This window comes from Siphateles boraxobius, unplaced genomic scaffold (assembly GCF_051911475.1).
Source record: "Siphateles boraxobius isolate OS27281-9 unplaced genomic scaffold, OSU_SipBor_1 46, whole genome shotgun sequence".
NCBI lineage: Eukaryota > Metazoa > Chordata > Actinopteri > Cypriniformes > Leuciscidae > Siphateles > Siphateles boraxobius.
The window spans coordinates 3,245,117-3,265,985 of NW_027509097.1; the positions used below are offsets into that span (position 1 = coordinate 3,245,117).

Below are 20,869 nucleotides of genomic sequence, written 5' to 3' on the forward strand. Positions count from 1 at the left end.
TCTGGTCCTGGCTCGTGTCTTTCGCTGTGGGATCACCCAGGGTCCATGGTGTTGTGTCGGTGCCGGAGTGAATGATGCCAGAGATGATCGCGTCCTCCTGGGCAGAGAAACGCACGGAGTAGACGAAGTCGGAGTCAAAAAGTTACTAACCACTGACTTATGAGCATCGGCGCGTGACGTTTCAAGCGCTGATCGCCGATCCCGCAGCTCGGCTTGTTTCTCCAGCAGACCACGGATCTGTTTCTCCACCGATTCCAGCTCCAATCGTACCGAAATCAGCTCGAATGTGTCCTCACCTGCACTCAGAGGTAACGTTAGACACACATCCGATATGTTCGCCATTATAACAGATGAACAGTAAATTAGTAGTGATACTACCAATATCACTACTAATTTAGGAGTGAAATGCTGGATATAACCTGTATCCTTTCAGTGAAACGGGTGTAAAATAAGACGGTCGGTAGGCGCGAGGCCACGCGTGAAATGCTAGCGGACTAAAGGCTAGTAGCCGAGATTCGCAAAGTTGGATCTAAGTAGCGATATCAAAGTAATCCGATTGTTTTTTATAAGGAATAGTAGCGAGGATAAGTTCCCATGATATAAAAATAGAAAGTGCTTGTTTATAAATTAGTTGAAAAGAAGAAAAGCAAGGATTAATGAATCAATTCGACGGAGCTCCAAACACAAACACAAACCGCACGCGCATGCGCATGCGAGTGCACTCTGCTCTCGTCCCAAATAGCACTTAAGGCTTAGGGGTCTTTTAATTGCTTAAAAGTTAAGCAATTTTAATTTTTTTAAGTCAGTTTAATGTACTTTAAGTTGAAAAGACTTAAACATCTAAGTTGATTGGACTTAAAAAGGTAAGGCAGCAACTTATTTTTACGGTGCAGTGGTAAATACAACTTGAGAGGGCATTCGTGTCCAATTTTTAACTAGGAAACTCATATTTATGAAAAATCCGGTATAGCATGTGAAGGAAGCATTAATTGGGATTTCCAGCATGACCTCAAATGAAGTGACATGTGATGACCATTCTGACCAAGTATTCAAAACAAACACTACCTTGCAAAATTTTGGCATTGATTTTTTTTTTTTTTTTAAGAAATCTCTTATGCTCAACAAGTAAGAGTAAAAATTAATTTTATAAAACAATTTAAAATAACTTTATTACTTTAATATATTTTATAATGTAATTTATTCCTATGGATGACCCATTTAGGTTACACTTTATTTCGATAGTCACTTTAGAGATTCTACTAACTAAAAGTAACTTTTCAACTACATGTCAACTAACTGTCATTAGAGTATTAGTAGACTGTTGTAGACTGTCAGTAGACTGTTAGGTTAGGTTTAGGTGTTAGGGTTCGGATTAGGAGAACAAGTTGACTTGTAGTTGCTAAGTTACTATAGTCAGTAGAATGTCTGTTGGGGGACCAACAAAATAAAGTGTTAGCAGATATTAAGCAGACAGTCTACTAATACTCTAATGACAGTTAGTTGACATGTAGCTGCAAAGTTACTTATAGTTAGTAGAATGTCTAAAGTGGACTATCGAAATAAAGTGTTATTTATCAGCAGCCATTACTGACTTTGTGCCCGTGTAACATTATCAATGTAAAAAATAGTTGTGCTGCTTAATATTTTTTTGTGGAAACCATGATACAGTGTTTCAGTAGAGTCACCTTTAGACATTCTGTAGACTATAAGTAACGTTGCACCTACATGTCAACTACTGTAACTCTCATTAGAGTATAAGTAGACTGTCTGCTTAATATCTGTTAACACTTTATTTCGATGTTCCCCCAACAGACATTCTACTGATTATAAGTAACTTTGCAACTTATTCTGCATACCCTACCCTTAACAGTCTACTAATACTCTATTAATACTTTAATGCGAGTTAGTTGACATGTAGGTGCAACGTTACTTCCAGTCAAAAGGATGTCTAAAGGGGATTATTTGATGAATTGAACGTTTAAAAGAAGTACTTTATAATATTATATACATGTATTTACTGTCACTTTGTAATTTATTTAATACCTCTTTCCTGAATAAAAGTATGTATTTCTTTAAAAAAAATAATAATAATATTTATACTGTTTAAATCCAACTGTTAGTGTATTTACTAGTAAATGTAGTGTGTGTGTGGTTTCTTTTCCCCCTCTGTATTGTGTTGTTCTTTATTTCCTCCATGTTGTGAATATTACATTCGCAAAACACCTATCCAGTGGTGGAATATCCTGAAAGTCTTGTAAGTTCATGGTTGTACGTTCAATCAGCAGGAGCCAATCCAATGTGTCCTTGAGCGAGACATTTAACCCCAGGATACTCCAGGAGGATTTGTCCCTGTAATAAGATTACTACAAGTTGCTTTGGATGAAAGTGTCAGCTGAATGACAAATTAATAATTAAGAGTAATCCATTTTAACCTTCCCAAAGAGAGGCATAATAATTGCAGATTTATTCATTTAAATTCCCAAAATTCTTCTGAGAAGGCAAAGCATAAAACCCTGGCTAGTTACGGCAGAAGAACCAGCTTTTGGCACCTTGCAGAAACCATAATTTCTCTTCAACCTCGATCCGTCAAGATAAAAGACTGTCATAACCCATGGCCATGGCCCTCTGAACCTTTCAAGTTGAAAGATTGCAGCGCAATATTCATGAATGGTTGGGCACAAATCTATTGAGGCACTTGATGAAATGAGAGACCCGCTTTCTAGGTCAAGGAGAAACCCAAATTCATTCTCATCAAGGCTGCGGTTCTAGTCATCCGTAGGTCTAAATGGCTGCTTTATAAGGATTTAATTGATCTTTTTAATTTTAGTATTTTTTTTGCCAGCAGCCACTTACATTTCTGAGTGTCTGTGTAAGTTGCTTCATGACAAATATAAATATATTTATTACGTTATTGTATTTATTTATTGTGCATTTAATAATATAAATCTGTTTAATTGGTGAATTGCATTGGCAAATTATGTGAGTGATGTTATTAATTACTTATTGGTCTGTAAACAAAACAAATTCATTTTACTGACTACACTCTTAGAAGTGAGGGTCCCAAAAAGGGATTTTTGCAGCAAATAACCTTTTAGTGAAATGAAAATGTCCCATGAACCTAAAGTTTCTTCATGGAACCATCAATGCCAATAAAACCCTTTATGGAACATTACAGAGTATTGGTATTTGCACATGTTGGAGGGTCTTTAAAGACAACCAACATCCCGGGCTGCAAAAAAAGGTGTAGGACATTGGGACTTGTGTAGGTGAATGGTGACTCTGGTACATCAAACTAAATTATTTAAACCCATTAATCGAACTACATTATTTAAGAGCATTAATTTATCGGTAATGCATCAGTGGGTTCCGCGGGAAAGTTAAAAGAGTTTTTTTGTTTTGTTTTTTTCTTTTTTTAAACAGGCATTTTAAATGACATTTAAATATAAAAGTATATTACCACAACCTCAAAATCATTTCCAGGGGTTTTGACAGATTTATTTTGTTTAAATGTCAAATTGTTAATATGATTGTTTTGGTGACGTTTTGTTGTCTTCTAGGTCATCCATCTTTATATATATATTTTCCCAATTTTAATAGTGCCATCACAGGATTCCATTCTTGACAAAGATGAGGAACACAAGTCACATAAGACCTCTCTTCTGTGGCTTGAAGCAAGCACAGAAATGTGAATTCAGTGACAGAGTTTCTGAGAACTTCTATTATCACCTACACTTAAGTCATATATAACAGAAATGTTTTTTACATAATCTTAACGCAGGTGCAGTTGAATTTTTTTTTTTTAATTAACTAAATCATCTATTTTTTTCTTCTTCTTTTTTTATTTAGATGATTGACTTTCCAAAATGACCGTGAACAACAGAGGTGTCATACTACAGGCCAAGATGCAGTAATCATGTTTCATAGATATTTCATCATGCTCATGGCATTCTCACGTGGCGGCAGATGTTCAGGTGACCTTGGTAACGTGTGGCATTGTTTGCACACCATACAGAATTTCACCTCAAGATGGCACCAAGTAACTGCTGAACTCAGCATAAGAAGTCAAGGACGCCCAAATCTGTTGTGCGTTAAAATGTAGGTCTAGTATTTCAATGTGATATTTGTTCCCTAAAAAGATTCAACGAAAATATATGCAGATTAGTTTGGAGGGTGAAAATAGTGTAAAACGTGAAATGTTAAGCAATCACAGACTTCAACATTGGCAGTATTGCTACAGAGAAGATGTTAGCAATATATATAAGAAGATGTTATATATATAGCTGTTATATTAAATATATATATATATATATATATATATATATATATATATATATATATATATATATATATATATATATATATATATATTAAAAAACAGCTATATATGAAAAAAAAAATGTTGTACATATAAGTTTCTCTTTACAAATTCACACACATTTATTATTTTATTACATTTTTTATTGTAAATATTTCTAAAGAAATATGTTAATATCAGTGTTACAATATTGTGTAGCAATAGTCTGAGCTGTAATATAAATTTACATTTTGGGTGTAATAATTAACTTAATTTCTGATGTAATTATTTATCTCTATATGATGTGATATATGATGTGAATAATAATACATTTATAAATAAAATATTTGTAAATAAATGACATTAAAAAAGAATGACCTTTCTTAACTGGGTGAAGTTTCAAACTGCCTAATAATTAAGCATTTTTACTTAGTAAAAATACAAAAATAGACCATGCCTATGTGAAAGACACAGGACAAACGGACCATTAACCACTAGATGGTGCCATGGAATTAAACAACACGATTGTTGTGTTCTTAATGAAAGGGGTATAGATATCATGATACAGACCATATACAAACTGGACTTTAGTTCCGTTGTCATTTCGTTGACATGTTTGCTAGTCTAAAAGCACTTACTCCAGCATGTTCACTATGATGCACAAGACACCTCTGGAAGACTGCGTGAATGCTTTCACTAAACAGTGTTGTTTAATTTATGTAGCTATCGCCTTAGAGTACAATCTGTCATTCATTCAAACCCGTAGAGGTGTGTCAAAATAAAAACAAGCTGGTAATCTCAAAGCTATTTACCTTCTGCTGTTCGTACCCTTGCGTTTGGGTAGGACACTTAATACAAGCCTTCAGTTTGGCAACTGAAACAGCAATTATCTAAATCAGCCCTCACCACTTCTCTCCTGCTCGTCTTCTCCTTCCTAAACCTCCCAAATGACACATTGACGGCGGGAGAAGACCATGCCATCAGCATTAAGCTGGAAATGACATGACTGGCATCTGCAGCTCCCATAATCACGGGAGATATGATGGATGCATATTACTGCCGCTCAAAAGAGGCGGGCAACCCGCATTCAAGAATGGCAATTACAGTTTTCCCCCAAGAAAATCACCCAGATGGAGCCAAAATATGCAAAAATTGTGTAACCATTAACACTTCTCTTCTGAATTTTGTCTGAAATGGGCATTACAATATAGTGGGGCGTGCAGCTCCGTTTTAAATGCTTCAGAGTCATTCCGCAGTGCCGAATGAGGTCATGGCTGTCGCTTAAAATGCTGTTTTGATGCTTATGTGGCTCATTCTTTGCCGATGTTTGTGTAATGAAGCTTGCGATGACATTATAAGTGGTGTGTGTGAGCAAGACTAGCAGTAACTGAGCGATGCCAAGGTTGGGGGTTGTGTTGTGCTCTTTTCAAGGGCTTGAAAGAGCGTGTGGTTTTTTTTTTTTTAGATATGTTGTCTTCCAGGTCAGGAAGTCCTCGCTAGTAGCTCGAGTCAAGGTCCACGAGGCCTCGCAAATCTACCAAAGTGCCAAATATAAAATCTTTTTATGAGCTCAGTCAGGTAAAGTATCAGGGCTTTTTCTCATTGGCAAGCGGTTTTATGGAGATGCTAAGTGCTTTATCAGAAAGCATTTGCACCGACTCCCTGTAAGTGCCTTCTTTCGTGGAGTAATTGGCAAGTTTTCTGTAAATTAGATTTATGGACTTTTATGGAGTAAATTACATTTAAAGAGTGGCATTCAATAATGCCCATGATATGATATAGTTAGATCGTGCCTCTCCCACGGCAGTATGTCTTTAAGAAGATATATCACGTTTAGTTTTATTTTACATGGCTTTAGAACGTATCACTTATGAGCCGACAACTCTTACCGCTACCCACAACAAAACCGCTACTAAGTGCAGGGATGAAAACATATATTGCTGTTATTTATAAATATATAACCATTAGACCTTTCTGAGTGTCTGCAAATCCACCAAGCTCTTATCCCAAATTGGTTCAGAATCCCATAACCTCCAGTGCCCCACGCAGCTTGTTAGGCTTCTATCGTCATAGGCAAACACCTCTAGAGCCCCTACCTGACTATTACCCTCGAAGTCTCTGGAGAGCTGGGCTGCTTTTTAAGATGGATTTTAAAAAGCAATGAGTACATCCTGCGGGACATCGGGCCACATGACTCAAATGATTAATTGTACATCTGGGCTGTGTTCCACTCATCATGCCCCCTTGAGCTCGCTCTAGAGTACCTGTTTACTGCCTGTGGCACGACCCTGTAAAACTTCAGAGTCCTTTTCTTTAATCTTTTCCTTGCTGTCTTCGCTCTTTTTTTCTCTCTCATGTCTTATGAAGAGACCCTTTTTAACCTGTCGTGGCACATCAAATAAGACGTGCATTAATGATCAATAATCTGCCCTTTGCCTCCCAAGTCATTGTGCATCTACAAGTGGTTAGATATGTTATTAATATTTCACTAAACCCATTCAACAACCGTATTTTTGTATGGAGCATTTGATCAATGTTGTATACACTCTTAAAAATAAAGTTTTTTATTGGCAGCGATGGTTCCGTGAAGAAGATTTTAACATCCGTGGAACTTTTGCATTCCACAAAAGTTTATTTATTTTTTTTGTGGTAAAAGGTTTTTGAGATTATTGAAAAGTTATTTGTGGGACCCAAAATTGTTCTTCTATGGTTCTTCACCCTTTTAGAACCTTATTTTTTCAAAGTGTATGGGTAAAAAAAACAGAAAAAAAACTTTACTATGCAATTACATGATGCCCTCAAAGAAATAGGTATGCACAATATATTGATTTTTAACCAATATTAGAGTTTTATTTATTCATTTATTTATTTATTGGATGTTTAATTGTGCATGCTCATTTACCATATTCGTTTACACTTAACTTAAAGGGATAGTCACCATCAAGTTGTTCCAAACCTGTCTAAAGAAAGATGTTCTGAAGAATGTTTGTAACCAAACAGTTGATGGGCACCATTGACTTCCATAGTCTTTTTTTCTTTTTTTTCATACTATGTAAGTCAATGGTGCCCCACAACCTGTTTTATTACCGATATTCTTCAAAATATCTTTTTTGTGTGTTCAACAGAAGAAAAAAAAATCATACAGGTTTGGAACAATTTGAGTGCCAGTAAAATATGACCATTTTATTTTGTCAAATCACTATGATATAATTTAATAAAGCTGTTATATGTGATCTTTCAAATAAATTTGTCATAGTGCACAAGCTATTTGGCCCAAATTTATCATACTTTTATGGTGCTTTTATGTCCATGCAATTTTGATTCTTGACAACTCCAGTCCCTTTGCTTGTAAAGGAGCTATCTCCGTAAAATGATTTGTAAAAGAGTACCTTCTTCAGAATTTATTGTTTTGTTTTCCATGGAGACTGGATTATGGGTTAGGAATGACATGATGGTGAGTAACAAATAATAAAATTTTCCTTTTGAGTGAACTATTATATGAAAAGCATCTGTGAAAAGTTGGTTCTCTCTAGCTATAGGGAAATAGTCGCATCTGTTATTCGTACTGTGCATTAAAAGGTTGTGATGCCTACATTTACAAGCATTTAAATAAAATATATATATTTTGTTTTATTTTCATTTATTTTGATCAAGCAATAAAGCAGGCAATACACTGAATTTTGTCTAAATGAGATGGAATTTCTATAGTGATCATGGCTATATCAATTCATCAAATGATGGAGAAGAGCATGCTAAGCAGGAATATCCAGCAGTGGTGAGGTGATGCTGCACTGCCCCAGTAAAGTATGCTAGATCACGGTTGACCTCTGACCTGATTTGCAGGTGTTTACCTGAATTCCTTTAGTGAATTGTCCGTGTAAATAAAAAATGCTATCAGTGTGCACGATTCATTCTTGGGAAATTCTCCAAAGACAAAAGAACTACCTTTTTATTTTTTACGGTCGTATTTTTCTTGGTCACTGTACTTTCTGTTATGTTTTTTTTTTTTTTTTCTGGCATAGTGCACCATGCGAAGACAGCACATCTTTACTATAGAGAACTTCTTTCTGAAACTATCATTTGTATTTATCGGTGAGTAAACGTTTAAATCCTTTTGAGTCAAAAAATGCTTTTTATGTTATGAGGAATAGCTTAAATGTGTTTGTTGTCTAGAAGCAACATTGTCCCACAGCGAAATGGATGAGGTGAAGTAGACAGGGCTGCAGTCGTTTTAGAATTGTATTTTTAAGTATCATTCTGTTGGTTAGTTATGCTCATGTTTAGTGTAATATACATGTGTAAAATAATGTAATTATTCTCTATTTTAACACTTTTAGTAATTTTACATCACTCTTTGTCACTAAAAATGTTAAAATAACTACAATCCTTTTTTAATTAATTAATTAATTAATTAATTTTCTTTGTAGTCCAGGTAAGGTTCCCTCCCAATTATTAAGCTTTTTTGAATTTTGCCTTCACTTCTAGTTATGTTCCTTTTTTATACAAGAAAACAGAATAAAACTTTTTTTTTAACTATAAATCGCTTTCATTTTATGTGCAATAGAGGGCTAAAGGAATGGTTTACTCAAAAATAAAAGTTTCGGTTTCACTTTATTTTGATGGTCCCTTTAACACATTCTGTTGTCATGTCATTGCAAACCAGTACGATCAGTCGGACTTGTAAATAAATCATTCCTTTTTTGTGAACCAAATTAACTGATTCATTGAACATATTTGACTTCGAAGAATGCTTCAATCACAAAACGGACATTACTACTGCTGTAATCAACAAATTGAAATGAATAAATGTCAATATTTCCAGGGAGTATACTGCATTTGCACCAATTTTACATACCTTTATAATGCTTTTTATGTCCTGTTTGATTCTTTACAGCTCTAGTCCTATTGTAATTCCATGGAAGGAAGCGACTTTCGTAAAAAAAAAATAAAAAAAAAATAGTATTGGCTGTCCTACAGGTTAAGAGCATCATGAGGGTGAGTTTAAAAAAAAAAGACAAAATTTGGTTATACTTTGTTTTAAAGAGCCATTGTTAGAGTGTAATTATATATTTAAGTACTGAGTAATATTAATAACGACATATACTTACTAAAGGGCTAGGGTAGGATTAGGTGTTTGGTTGAGGGTTAGTTGCATTTCATTTGCATAATTTACTGTTATTTAATGTAACATGACACAAAGACACTAAAATATGGTGGGTTACACTTTATTTTAAGGTGTCTTTGTTACACTGTAATTATACATTTAAGGTTTGAGTAATATTAAGTAACTGAATGTACTTAAAGGGTAACTTAACACTAAAAAAACTTTTTTTAGTTAATGATCTGTAAGAATGGAGCTTCATAAAGGCTTTTCATTGATTCTAGCAATTTTTTTGACATTTGGGTTTAAAGTGTTTTAATTCTACAATATATGGTTTAAAAACGTCTGAGTGCTGCCCTCTTCAGGTTGAACGGTGGCTACTGCAGTTGAATTTTCCTATTGGTGGTTGCGGTGGTTCGTGACGCAGCGGTTGTTTGTGATGTAGGCAGATTCCATACAAAGAGATGCATCTCAGGTGCACGCCCCCCTCCGCTGGGCTCTGCCCACTTTTCCAGCATTTTTCAAATATTGCCAGTGGGTGGAGTCAGGCTCTGACCAGGGGTTTAGTTACCCTTTAATATAGGGTTAGGATTAGGGTTAGTAGCATGTAATTATGCATAATTTGTAGTTATTACTATAGTAACTGCATTTAACATATGTAATAATGACACTGTAAAATTAATTGTAATTGCAAAAATTCAATTACGTGTTACCCAAAACTGTAATTTTTAATTGACTGAACTGTTATGAAAATCATTGAAAGTTCTGTGAGAAGCTGGGTCTCTTTAAAATAGTAAAATAGTCGCATTCAGCAGAAGAATCGCATTTAATGCTGCAAAGTCCAAAAGAAAAGAAGAAAATAGCAGAGCTGAGTCTCAGAGCCTGTAGCCTCGAGAAGAAATACCAGCTGCGAATGTTAAACGCTGATGCAACAGTTTTAAGACGCACGCAGTATCAAAGAGATACATGACAATCGATCTCTTTTTAGCCTGCTGGGTCACCATCACACACCTGCTGTTTCACGCGCGTTCATTGACGTGACTTTGATCAGAAGGCTGACGCTACTGAATCAGGTGTCAGCGGAGAAAAGGTGTTCACATATTTCTGTCCTTGCTGACTTAACAAGTTACAGTAGAACTCTAAAATGGCCTCCGGTAATAAGAAACCTACATCAAATCTAATCCTCCCATCAGCTTACTGAGTTTGGGATCCGTGCTGTAATTGACAGCTTATTGAAGACGGTTGTCGCTCCGCCAGAAGTTAACTCTCAGACCGCCAGCAAGACATAAATGAAACGACTTTCATGTGTTATTCTTTATGATGTACGTCTAGTTTACGATGCCACATGAGAAAAAAAAAAGACAATATACAAGCGTGTTAGTGTCATCTCTCTGATCGGCCTCTTTCATCGGAATGATGGATGTGTGTGAGCATCTTTCATGCCATGTTGCTGCAGCAACCATGCGGTGTCACTATGGACTGGAGGCGTTTCCCACAGTTCATTGCAGTCCATGGGTCATTGGTCTCTCCAAATAGCTCTCTGTATGACGCCCGGTCCCCTACTCAGTCTAAATGCTGTGATTAAACTGTTTCCACCACAACAAAAAAGTCAAGCCTCGCGTCAAGCTTCACCCCGTTGGTGGTGAATATGCGTAGAAATCAAAAAGTCGTGACTTTGACAGACATTTCCATGCTGTAGCAATCTAATGGAAGCGTTGTGCCTTGCACTTTTCTCTTTTGATTGAAGAATTAATGACGGCTCCACATGTGTTTTAGAGGCTTTTAATGTGACACTGTCTGCTGCTCAATATCATTAAGGCTCATTTGAAACGTTATCGAAGACAAATGATCTCAATTAGATTGAAAATTTACTATGGCAGAACTTTCCCTGTTGTCATTATGTTAAAATGGTCTCCGGTCGTATTCAGGCAGTAGACTGTTTGATGATTAGGGCTTCATGAGAAATAGACACGGTCTACGTGAGCGGAGAGCAACATTCTTACATCCATTATAAGCACATTACCTCGAAGCGCTGTGGAAAAATGCCCGCACCTCTTTTGAAAGATAAGGGCATGAGGAGGAGGAGGAGAGGATCTGGCTTGGTCATTTCAGATTTTAATGACACATTTTTGGCAGTGGGTTGCCCGGTAGCTTCAGACTCTTCTTAGATCATCAGGAAGGGGTAATCTGCAGTGACAGCTCGACTGGTCTCGGTTCACCTTGACCTCAGGTTTAATTTACAGATATAGTTGTATCAGGTCGCTGTGTGCCCTATTAACAGTGCAAAATACAGTTCAACAACACAGCCGGACACACCAACAAACCCTCCAGGTGTGACTGTCCTTCTGTGACTCATTGGTCATATTCAGATGTCGTGCGAGGGTCACGCATGCTGTGATTTTTAATTCGGATACATGGCTGCTGCAGTATCCAATTACTTCCTCGTTACAAATGGTCTACTTTTCGCAGTATTAAAATGGAGAATTATTTGGCTGGCGAATTAAATCTGCATTGATATTTGAATTAATATTACATCGTCAGATTACAATGGCATCATTCGATTTGATTAAATGGCCTCCATTAGTGTGCATGTTTTTTTAAGCCTTCTTCCCTTTTCACTGGTTAAGAACCACACCGATACATTCAATTCAGAGATGTACAATGGGGTTAATAGTTAGTAGATAAGGCTCAATGATTGTATTAATGAGTTAGAGATCTCACAGAGGGATACTGGGGATGGGGAGACCGAGGCATGTTCTCACTTTTTACTTAAGGTACATGTATATCCATCCATTGCGGAATTGAAATGAATATATGTTGTAATTGTAACAATCTTTATTTTATGTAAACTGCAAGAAACATTATATTTATTTATGATACGTGCATATGTGTACTTGCATATGTGAACACAAAGTAAGATTTAAAACCCTTCATTTTGGAATTTGATCTATTACAATGAGACCGTATATTTCATTATGTTTATCCTTCAGGCGTTTCTCTGATTGATCTGCATGCTGTACGTGAGAGAATATGTGGGAGAGAGATGATATTCTATACAATAGATAAGTGGCTCCTTCAGTGGAATGGCTAGATTTTGCATTTGCTGTAACGCTCAACGTTCAGCTTTGACTGCTGGGAGATTATGTTTTTTTAGAGACTGCAGAAACAAGAACCCTTCTGAGCTAAAATGGAAGTCTGCATGGTAGCTTTGCAGAGAAAATATCTCCACAAATTGCAGGTCAGGAGCTATTGATCAAATGAAAAGTGGATCTCATTTAGTGATATCCACACTTTTGATGCATTACTGTAAGTAGAGTGAGGGTAGATTTACATTGTCGGCTCAGATTGAGTTGTGGAGTGAGTGTTGGAGGAAAATGATTATCCCCTCTTCTGCCTCACAGTGAAATCTATATATGTGAGATGGCCAGTGTTTTGCAGTAGTAAAAATATGCCTCTACACACCTGCACAAAAGAAATCTCAGCTGAACCGCACCTCAATCCATGGATATTTTAAAGGGTCCATCATTTAATATAAAAATACAACAGTGACCAAAGGACCAAAAGTATGGTTACTATATATGTGTTCTGCATTGGACATAAAAAGGCTACACACCCGTTAAAAAAGCTGTTTTTTGTAATGTAATAAAACAAGGATAAATCATGTCAGATCTTTTACACGTTTAATGTAAATTTACAACCTATGCAATGCCACTAAAAAACAGTGACACATTTCCAAGAAAAAAAAAAAAAAAAATCCTCAAATAACTTAACTGCATAAGTGTGCACAGCCCTGAACTAATAGTTGAATGCATATGATCCGCTCTGTGCTATCTTGTCACTGAAGCTGTGGCAGTTCGCATAAAAACGTGAAACCAGACTTTATTCGACCCAATAGAAAGCATATTTACACTGTCGCTATCCCATGTATATAGTGCACTATCTGCCATTCAATATGTAGAAAATAGTAAATGTGTGTTTATTTATATTTATAATTAAATTTTCGAAATTAAAATACAAAACCAATAATAAAATAATCATATAAACTTTATTTTTGTTGTTTTATTATTTAAATTTGTATTATTTATTTCATGGTTTTATTATTTTATTCAGTTTTGAAGTGAGCACACCTGAGTTCAAAAGGTTATTTTATATGTAAAAAACTTCAGAATAGGAACGTTTTTGTGTTACGGTTAAAAGAAAATTGCTGTTTTGAACCTATCAAGGATTGGTCCATGAGCAATTACCATTTTGCCCTTGATCAAGGCGTCTAACCTGCAGGTGCTTCAGGGGTCTGTCCGTGTAATTAGTCTACTGTAATTCACTTTGGAGAAAAGCAACTGCTAACGGCATGCTGTTTATTTACCTAGTAACTATAAATCTAAACATGATATTCAATATTGCCTACTTTTAATTACATATCAAATGAAAAGGCACAAAATTGGATGTGCATTTTGGGAATATTGAGGTTGCTTGCTGTTTAGCAGACAAATTTCATCCATGGTGACTTACAGAACACTAATTTGAGGGACTGTCTCTGTGGAGTGTTGTAGGGTTAAGTGCCTTGCTCAAGGGCGCAGTGGCATGGCAGGACTGTGATGTTTCTGGGTCACCCTACTTGAGGCTGAACACACAAAGCTACATTTGTTTGGTAGTGTTAGTCTTAGCCATTACAATCACCACCCTTACATGTACTAATCTAGATTAACCCTTTGATTTTAATAGCCTCGTGAACATGATTATTTGTAGCTGATCCGAGATCAACCTTCATACGCTACAATGCATTGGCGGCTTCTAATGCAACGGCAAAAACAGTCACACTGTTCTTCAAGTTTGTAGCGTTTGTATTTAATTCAAGTAATGCATTTCCTAACAAACTTTTCTGCCTTTTAAGCAATTTCCATTTTATTTGAAGTGAGGGTTGAGAGTGTAGTTCCACCAAGAGGGGATTGGGGGAGGTGAACACTGAACAATGTTTTAGCATGGAAAGATAAAAGGTTCCACCAAACGTATGACTCGGTAACTTGTGCAGGCACAAGCAAAATGTCTTCATTCGTACTTCTGCCTCTCTCAGCAGTTTAACGTTCTCCTAGTCTTCACAATTACTTTGTCATGTGCAACTGTGGGATATCATGTCTTTTGTCTTTTAATGAGTTCTTTTTTTTGTGCGTGTTGTTTTTTTCTTCAGATTTGTTTTGTTGTGAAGTTACCTACAGAAATACTATGGACCTGGGAGCTGCGTATAGAAACAGATTAGTTCTTTGCATCTTCTATCCCTATAATAGACAGTGACAGTGTGCAGATGGAGTAAATTTTTTTTTTATTTTTTTATTTTCAGTACCAATTTCTATATACACTGGGAGCTGCTGCCTATCATTGGAAGTGAAGGTCACAAATTGTACAGTTCCTCCAAAGGAAGGCGGAAAATGAGAAATGCTGTGGCATTAAGAAAAGACTGTAATAGTTAAATTGTCAAAAGAACGATTATTATTATTGAGCTATTCAAGGTCAGGATGGAAAAGAGGGCAGCACCAGTCCTAATAGATGCTTATTTCTCCGTTAACCTTACCCATGTAATAGCGGTCTAGAGTTAATGAAATAAAATGCCAATTATACTCTACCTCAGGTTGGCCATGACCGCAACCAAAGGCCTTTACACTTGAATGAGAACAGACATGCTGCGGTGCTGCCTGTGGACAAACTAATATCCGAATAACAACATCACATTTTTTTTTTTAATAATCTATGTATCGTGCTCATATCCTGAATGAAAAAAAAAAAAACCTTGGTTTGAAGAAACACTTCATTTAGACTATACAGCCACAGACTGCAGATACATTTTTGATAATTAGTATGTGTCGTAATCCATCAAACCCTTAATTAAATGCAGCAGGCCATATTGACACTGCAGTACATTTAACATATGCCTTTATAACTTTAAACTATCATTAGCTGAGTTCGAATGACAGCCCTTCTATTGGTTAATTAGTTAATGACTTCAGTTTTTCGTCATTTTTTATCGCTGTGCTGTTAGGTTTATTTAAGGGGATGATTCAAGAGAGGTAACTTTTCTGTATGTAGGATTGCATTAGTATTCATAGGTATTTGTATGTAAGTTGTTGTTGTACGCAAACTTGTCAACCGTGGCTGAAGATTCCAGTTCTGGCTATTTAAATATGAAGATTTGTACAGAATATTCATAATTAAAGCTGTCAATACACAAAAAGTGTATGTATGAGACGTTTCATTTGATGCTTCAACTTCAACCGAATACAGATTAGATGACCCAAGCGTAACTGTATTATATAAAAAATAGCAGCTATTGTACGTATTTCAGTTAACTTTTATTAAATGTATGTTGTTGCATGTAAGAAATATAGATAGATATATAGATAGATAGATAGATAGATAGATAGATAGATAGATAGATAGATAGATAGATAGATAGATAGATAGATAGATAACTAGTGAGGACATTTTATTGGTCACTAGTTAAGACATGTTTTGGATGATTAATAATTATTTGTATGTATAGAAATAGGGGTAGGGGTAGCTTTAGGCGATAGAAAATATCATTAACCTGATATGAAATCAATGGAAGTCTACGCAATGGCCTCACTAATAGTGTGTGTGTGTGTGTGTGTGTGTGTGTGTGTGTGTGTGTGTGTGTGTGTGTGTGTGTGTGCACTCGCAAATGTTTGTCCAACAATATACATTACAAATTGTTTAATCCAATGCAGCTTCAAATTAAGAGCAAACATGGAGAGAAAAGATTTTAAAAACTTTATTATCAAAACAAGTATAAAAATATAAATACTGTATAAAACAATGCGACAGCATTCAAACAACATGAACAGAATGACTGATATTCTACAAGTACACAATTCATTGTACAGCTCTAACTCTATGTTCTGAAATGAATCCACAGTATGACAGAACCCATATAAACCTTCCACAGGAAAACTGCCTCATAAACAGAGATATCAAGTAGTTTACATAATGATCATACTTGTAAAACATATTATACACATACTGCACCTATTTTAGACGTGGTCTGCAATAAAAGCTAAGCTTTTTTGAAATTTTATTTTTGTGTTTTTTTTAGCCGTAAACATCGATAGTGTAGAAAGCTACTATCACTCACCTTGGTTATAAAACACATTGTCCACACCATTGATTACAACAAATCCCTAATCTTAAAAGGCATCTTTACTGATTCTTTTGAAGGAGGAAACAAGAAAGAGAGAGAGAGGCTGAGAGAAAGAGAGAGAGATAGAGAGAGAGACACCAGAAGTGGAAGAATACAAAGTTAAAGTAGACGAAGAGGTTAAAGAGAAGAGAGAATGTCTATGTGAAGAAGAGTTCCAAGTAGTTGATCGCAATGTTCAAGTCTTCATTGATTCGTCAATATGCGTAACACAGCAGAGAACAGAGGGAGATTCAGTGTGTATGTTAATTTAGTGCTCTGAGATATATTTAAGTGTGCTGTGTTGCATATCCGCTTTAAGTCTCTCTCTGGGACTCCTGCCCTATATACATATCCGCCAGTTTTTTGAACTGTGGACCCCAGTGACTCAGATACTCAAACTCCTGGTCGCCTTCGGTGACGGCTGATTCCAGAGAACTCAGAGACTCCGCCAAAGAGCCGTTGCCTTCGTAGGCGTAGGTGGCCAAGGAGTCATAAGGGGGCGCTGTGGGATCCGAGTCGTTTTCTTGCAGCCGTCCGTTGATAAAGTCTCTCACATCCGTGTTGTCTTTGATGGGAGACGTGCGGCGGAAGGGGAACAGCATTTCAGGCATTATGTCCCGGCGGAGCTTGTTGGTATCGATGACCTCGGGGTTCCGCAGAGTTCCGATGTCAAAGGCTTGTGTGTCCTCCTCTCCGCCGCCCTCGTCGTTGTAGCTGACCACGTTGTCCCTGACGTCTTCTTTTGAGATGATCAGGGGCTCCTTTTTCTTTTGTCGCCGCAGGGCCGCAAACAATACTACAATCACTATGGAGACAGAGGCAGACGGACAGAATGATATCATCAGCATGGTGCAAATCAAGCTGAACAAAGCTCTGTGATAGTCATGCTTTCTGAATGTCACTGAGACACCTGACACTAGAGCAGTGCTTCCTACAGGTTCGGCAGGATCATTTGTCTTAATATGCCACTTTTAACACATGTTATTGTTTTTATTTCATTTAAATGTAAAAACTATGTATGGTCCCACTTTATATTAAGTGGCTTTAAGTGCTATGTACCTACATTGAAGCTAATAATTTGATACAATGGACGTATTGTGTACATGTTTTTAAGTTGTACTTATATTTTAAAAAATAGCTGCATGTAATTACAGCTGTACTTAATGTATTTAATTACATTTGTAATTACACTGTTGACCCTTCCCTTACACCTTAACCTACCCTTAAAACTACTAATACCACTTCACCTGACCCTAATCTTACCAGTATCACAGTAATTCATATAAGCCTTTTGCTTTATTGCGTTATCAAGCTAATGATGTGTTGCTAATGTTATATAAACCATGTTCCCGTTCACCATCTCAGAGTCAGACAGCTGCCTTCTAAAAATCTAAATCCTTAGAAACGCTTTGAACAACTTACGCAAGTGGAGAAAGGCATAATTCAACATAACATTGTTATATACATCATATAAATAATTAACTCGCTATATTGCTAAATATACCCGATTTTTCATTCAAGCAGAAAAATATAACAGTGTAACCTTGCTTCTCTTGAGACCCCCTGCATCGCAGTTTATTATATGCTAAAGCCCCGCCCCCCTAGTGACATACTTGGCTACAAAATATTTGTGATGTAGAGAACAACTGCGATTTCACACCTTGTTTTTGAGACTGTCTTTGGTTCACTGCAGTTTTAAAGAGAGAATACTCAGCCATGGTGTTGACTTTTGAATGTGTTTGTCTTAAAGCATATTAAAAACAACACATAGACACATAAACAACAATAACAACTTGATTTTCACAACAGGCGGTCTTTAAAAGTTTTCAGGGTGAAGGACATTCTCATTCTAGCGAGTATTTGTTTGGATAATAATGTTGAGTACTTTAAAAAAAATGGCTTTGAATCAGTATTCACTCACAAATTGCTAGTTAATTGCATAAAAATTAACAGAAACGGCACGTAACACTGAATAAACATGACATTTTGAAAGGCTGAAATAGGTATTTACAGCTTTAAAAAATATGTTTTTTTGTACAGTGCAGGATGAGGAATAAATGTTTTTGGTTAAATTAAAAAAGAAGATACTTTTAGTTAGTTGCTTGTACTTGAGCTAGATAAGCTACTTGAAATAAGTAACAGTTTCAAAGTAGTTTTTCAATCATTCAGTTGGAACTGCATGCTCACAACTAAAAAACACACAAGCAAAACCAATTTAGTTTGCTTGTGGCATTGTAAACCCATACGAAGTACAATATCTAAAGCAACACGCAAGATACACAGTTCACCAAAGAATGAGACCTTATGATTAAGTTTAGTTAATTCAATCAGCGACATCCCAGACAATCGATGCCTAGGACAATGAAAGTCTCACAGTCACCGAAAACAGAAACACTGAGTCAGCTAAAAAAAGCAGACAAACTAGTTTGTGGCTGCTCAGAGAAACGTATAGAGAAAGCGTGCATAATCTCAATCACTGCAGCAAGAAGAATCAGAATCAGAAAGAGCTTTATTGCCAAGTGTGCTTGCACACACAAGGAATGGTACTGAGGCTTCCAGTGCACATATACAAATACAGATACAACAAGTAATAGTAATACAAATAGTAATACAAATTCTACAAATAAAATTATAAAAAAATATGAAAATACTATAAAATGACTGCCGAAGAAAGTACTGCCTAAGAAAGGACTGCCGAAGAATCACAGACTGTTCTTGGATGGCTAAAGCAGACAAGCCCGATAAGAACCCAGTGAGCATCGCACAGCACTACAGACAGAGCTTCGCTGAAGGAGTGTGTTTCAAAAGGTTTCATGCGCTTAAGGTACTCATGAATACAGAAGAGAGAGACGCACCGTAATGCAGATAAAAACTTAGTACTGCCTGGAGCAATCACCTTTCAAAATTGTGTAATATGTAAAAAAGACATTGCGTTATTCTCTTGCTTTTTTTTAGGAAGTGCATTGAGAGATGATGATAGCAATAATAATATATAAAAATGTATTATAATAATAAAATAAATAATAACAATAATAATTGAATGCATCATTTTTTGAAGGTTCCAGAGGGCACATACGTAAAGTACAGCATTAAGACTTTTTTTGTATCATTATTTTTTATGAGGATGTGCATGGAGTGATGATGATGATGAGAATAATCATAATAATTAAAAATATTATAACAATATAATAAAATAAATAACAATGATAATTGAATAAAAAAAATAATAATTATAAAAAATAACTACAACTAATAATAATCATACTTTTATTTAATAATTTTTTTTTTTTTGTATATGAAAAGTCTCCTGGGATGAGATGCATATTTTTGTTGATATTTTTATTATTATTTAATAATTCATAATTCACAGAGTTATTATTTAATAATCCAATCGATTTTATTTCACAAATAAGGTGAAACATAATCAAACATTATTTAGTGAAACAAATTCAATTGAAATTAGATTCATAGCATGTTAAACTGCAGTTCAATATTTCTTTGACTGGGATTCTTTTTTTTTTTTTTTTTTTTTTTTTGTCAAAACAATTAATTTACATATAATATTTGATTTAGTACTTTCTTTCTTTTTTCCAAGGAAAAAAAAAGTTATGTATTTTATAAATTGTGCAAAAAATCAGACGACTGTTTAAGGCACGGGTTTTTGTGCTGAAATGCCACATGCAAAAGTGCTACAACTGTTTGGAGAAATCTTCACAAGATATTCATATGTTGAGCTATAGAGATGAGAGGAGGGAATTATGGTCCTAAAAAGGGAACAGGTGCTGTAGTTTGCAGCTTGTTTTTCCTGTTCAGTGGCTTCTCTCTCCTCCCAGCAGGTAATCGGAGAGCTCACCCCTGCCTCCCACTCAGGTGTTAATTATGAAGAAGGAACGGTGGGGGGCAACATGCTGTGTTCTGCCCAGCCTGGGGGCCTGTGGTGTGTGCTGGGCTCATTCTGTGATCTGGAAGGGAAACACTGGTAAAAGAGTGTGGGCTGGATGCGGATATTTCTCGCTCTGGCCGCGTAAACCGGCTACTTTTTCTAAGAGTGTATTTTCTTGGGTTTGCATTAGCCAGCTCATCAGAAAAAGATCCAACAAACAGAATGTAAAATGAGGGGCAAGTGGAGAGCAAGAGCCTGAGAACAAAAGAGAAAGAGAATAGCAGAAGGACGCAATAGTTTATTCTGTAACAGCTCTGTCCTCAGTAACCTGTCCACTCAGAGCCAGCAAACGGGTTTAGGGGAAGATACTGCAAATGGAGAAGGATAACGGGAAAAATATCCATA

The 20,869-nt window shown here is 36.1% G+C and overlaps 1 protein-coding gene and 1 long non-coding RNA gene across 2 annotated transcripts in view; one reads left to right on the forward strand and one right to left on the reverse strand.

The window, feature by feature from the left end:
• LOC143709705 (uncharacterized) overlaps positions 1–20,869 on the forward strand; it is a 48,349-nt gene that overhangs the window by 24,838 nt on the left and 2,642 nt on the right. The window contains exon 2 of the long non-coding RNA XR_013194390.1: positions 3,847–3,971. This is a non-coding gene — a long non-coding RNA (uncharacterized LOC143709705). The remainder of the gene's footprint in view (positions 1–3,846; positions 3,972–20,869) is intronic.
• The window catches only part of cdh10b (cadherin 10, type 2b (T2-cadherin)), a 56,768-nt gene continuing 52,051 nt past the window's right edge, over positions 16,153–20,869 (reverse strand). Inside the window, exon 12 of the mRNA XM_077200315.1 lies at positions 16,153–17,386. Within this exon, the coding sequence (XP_077056430.1) occupies positions 16,896–17,386 (491 nt within the window). The 3' untranslated portion in view covers positions 16,153–16,895. The remainder of the gene's footprint in view (positions 17,387–20,869) is intronic.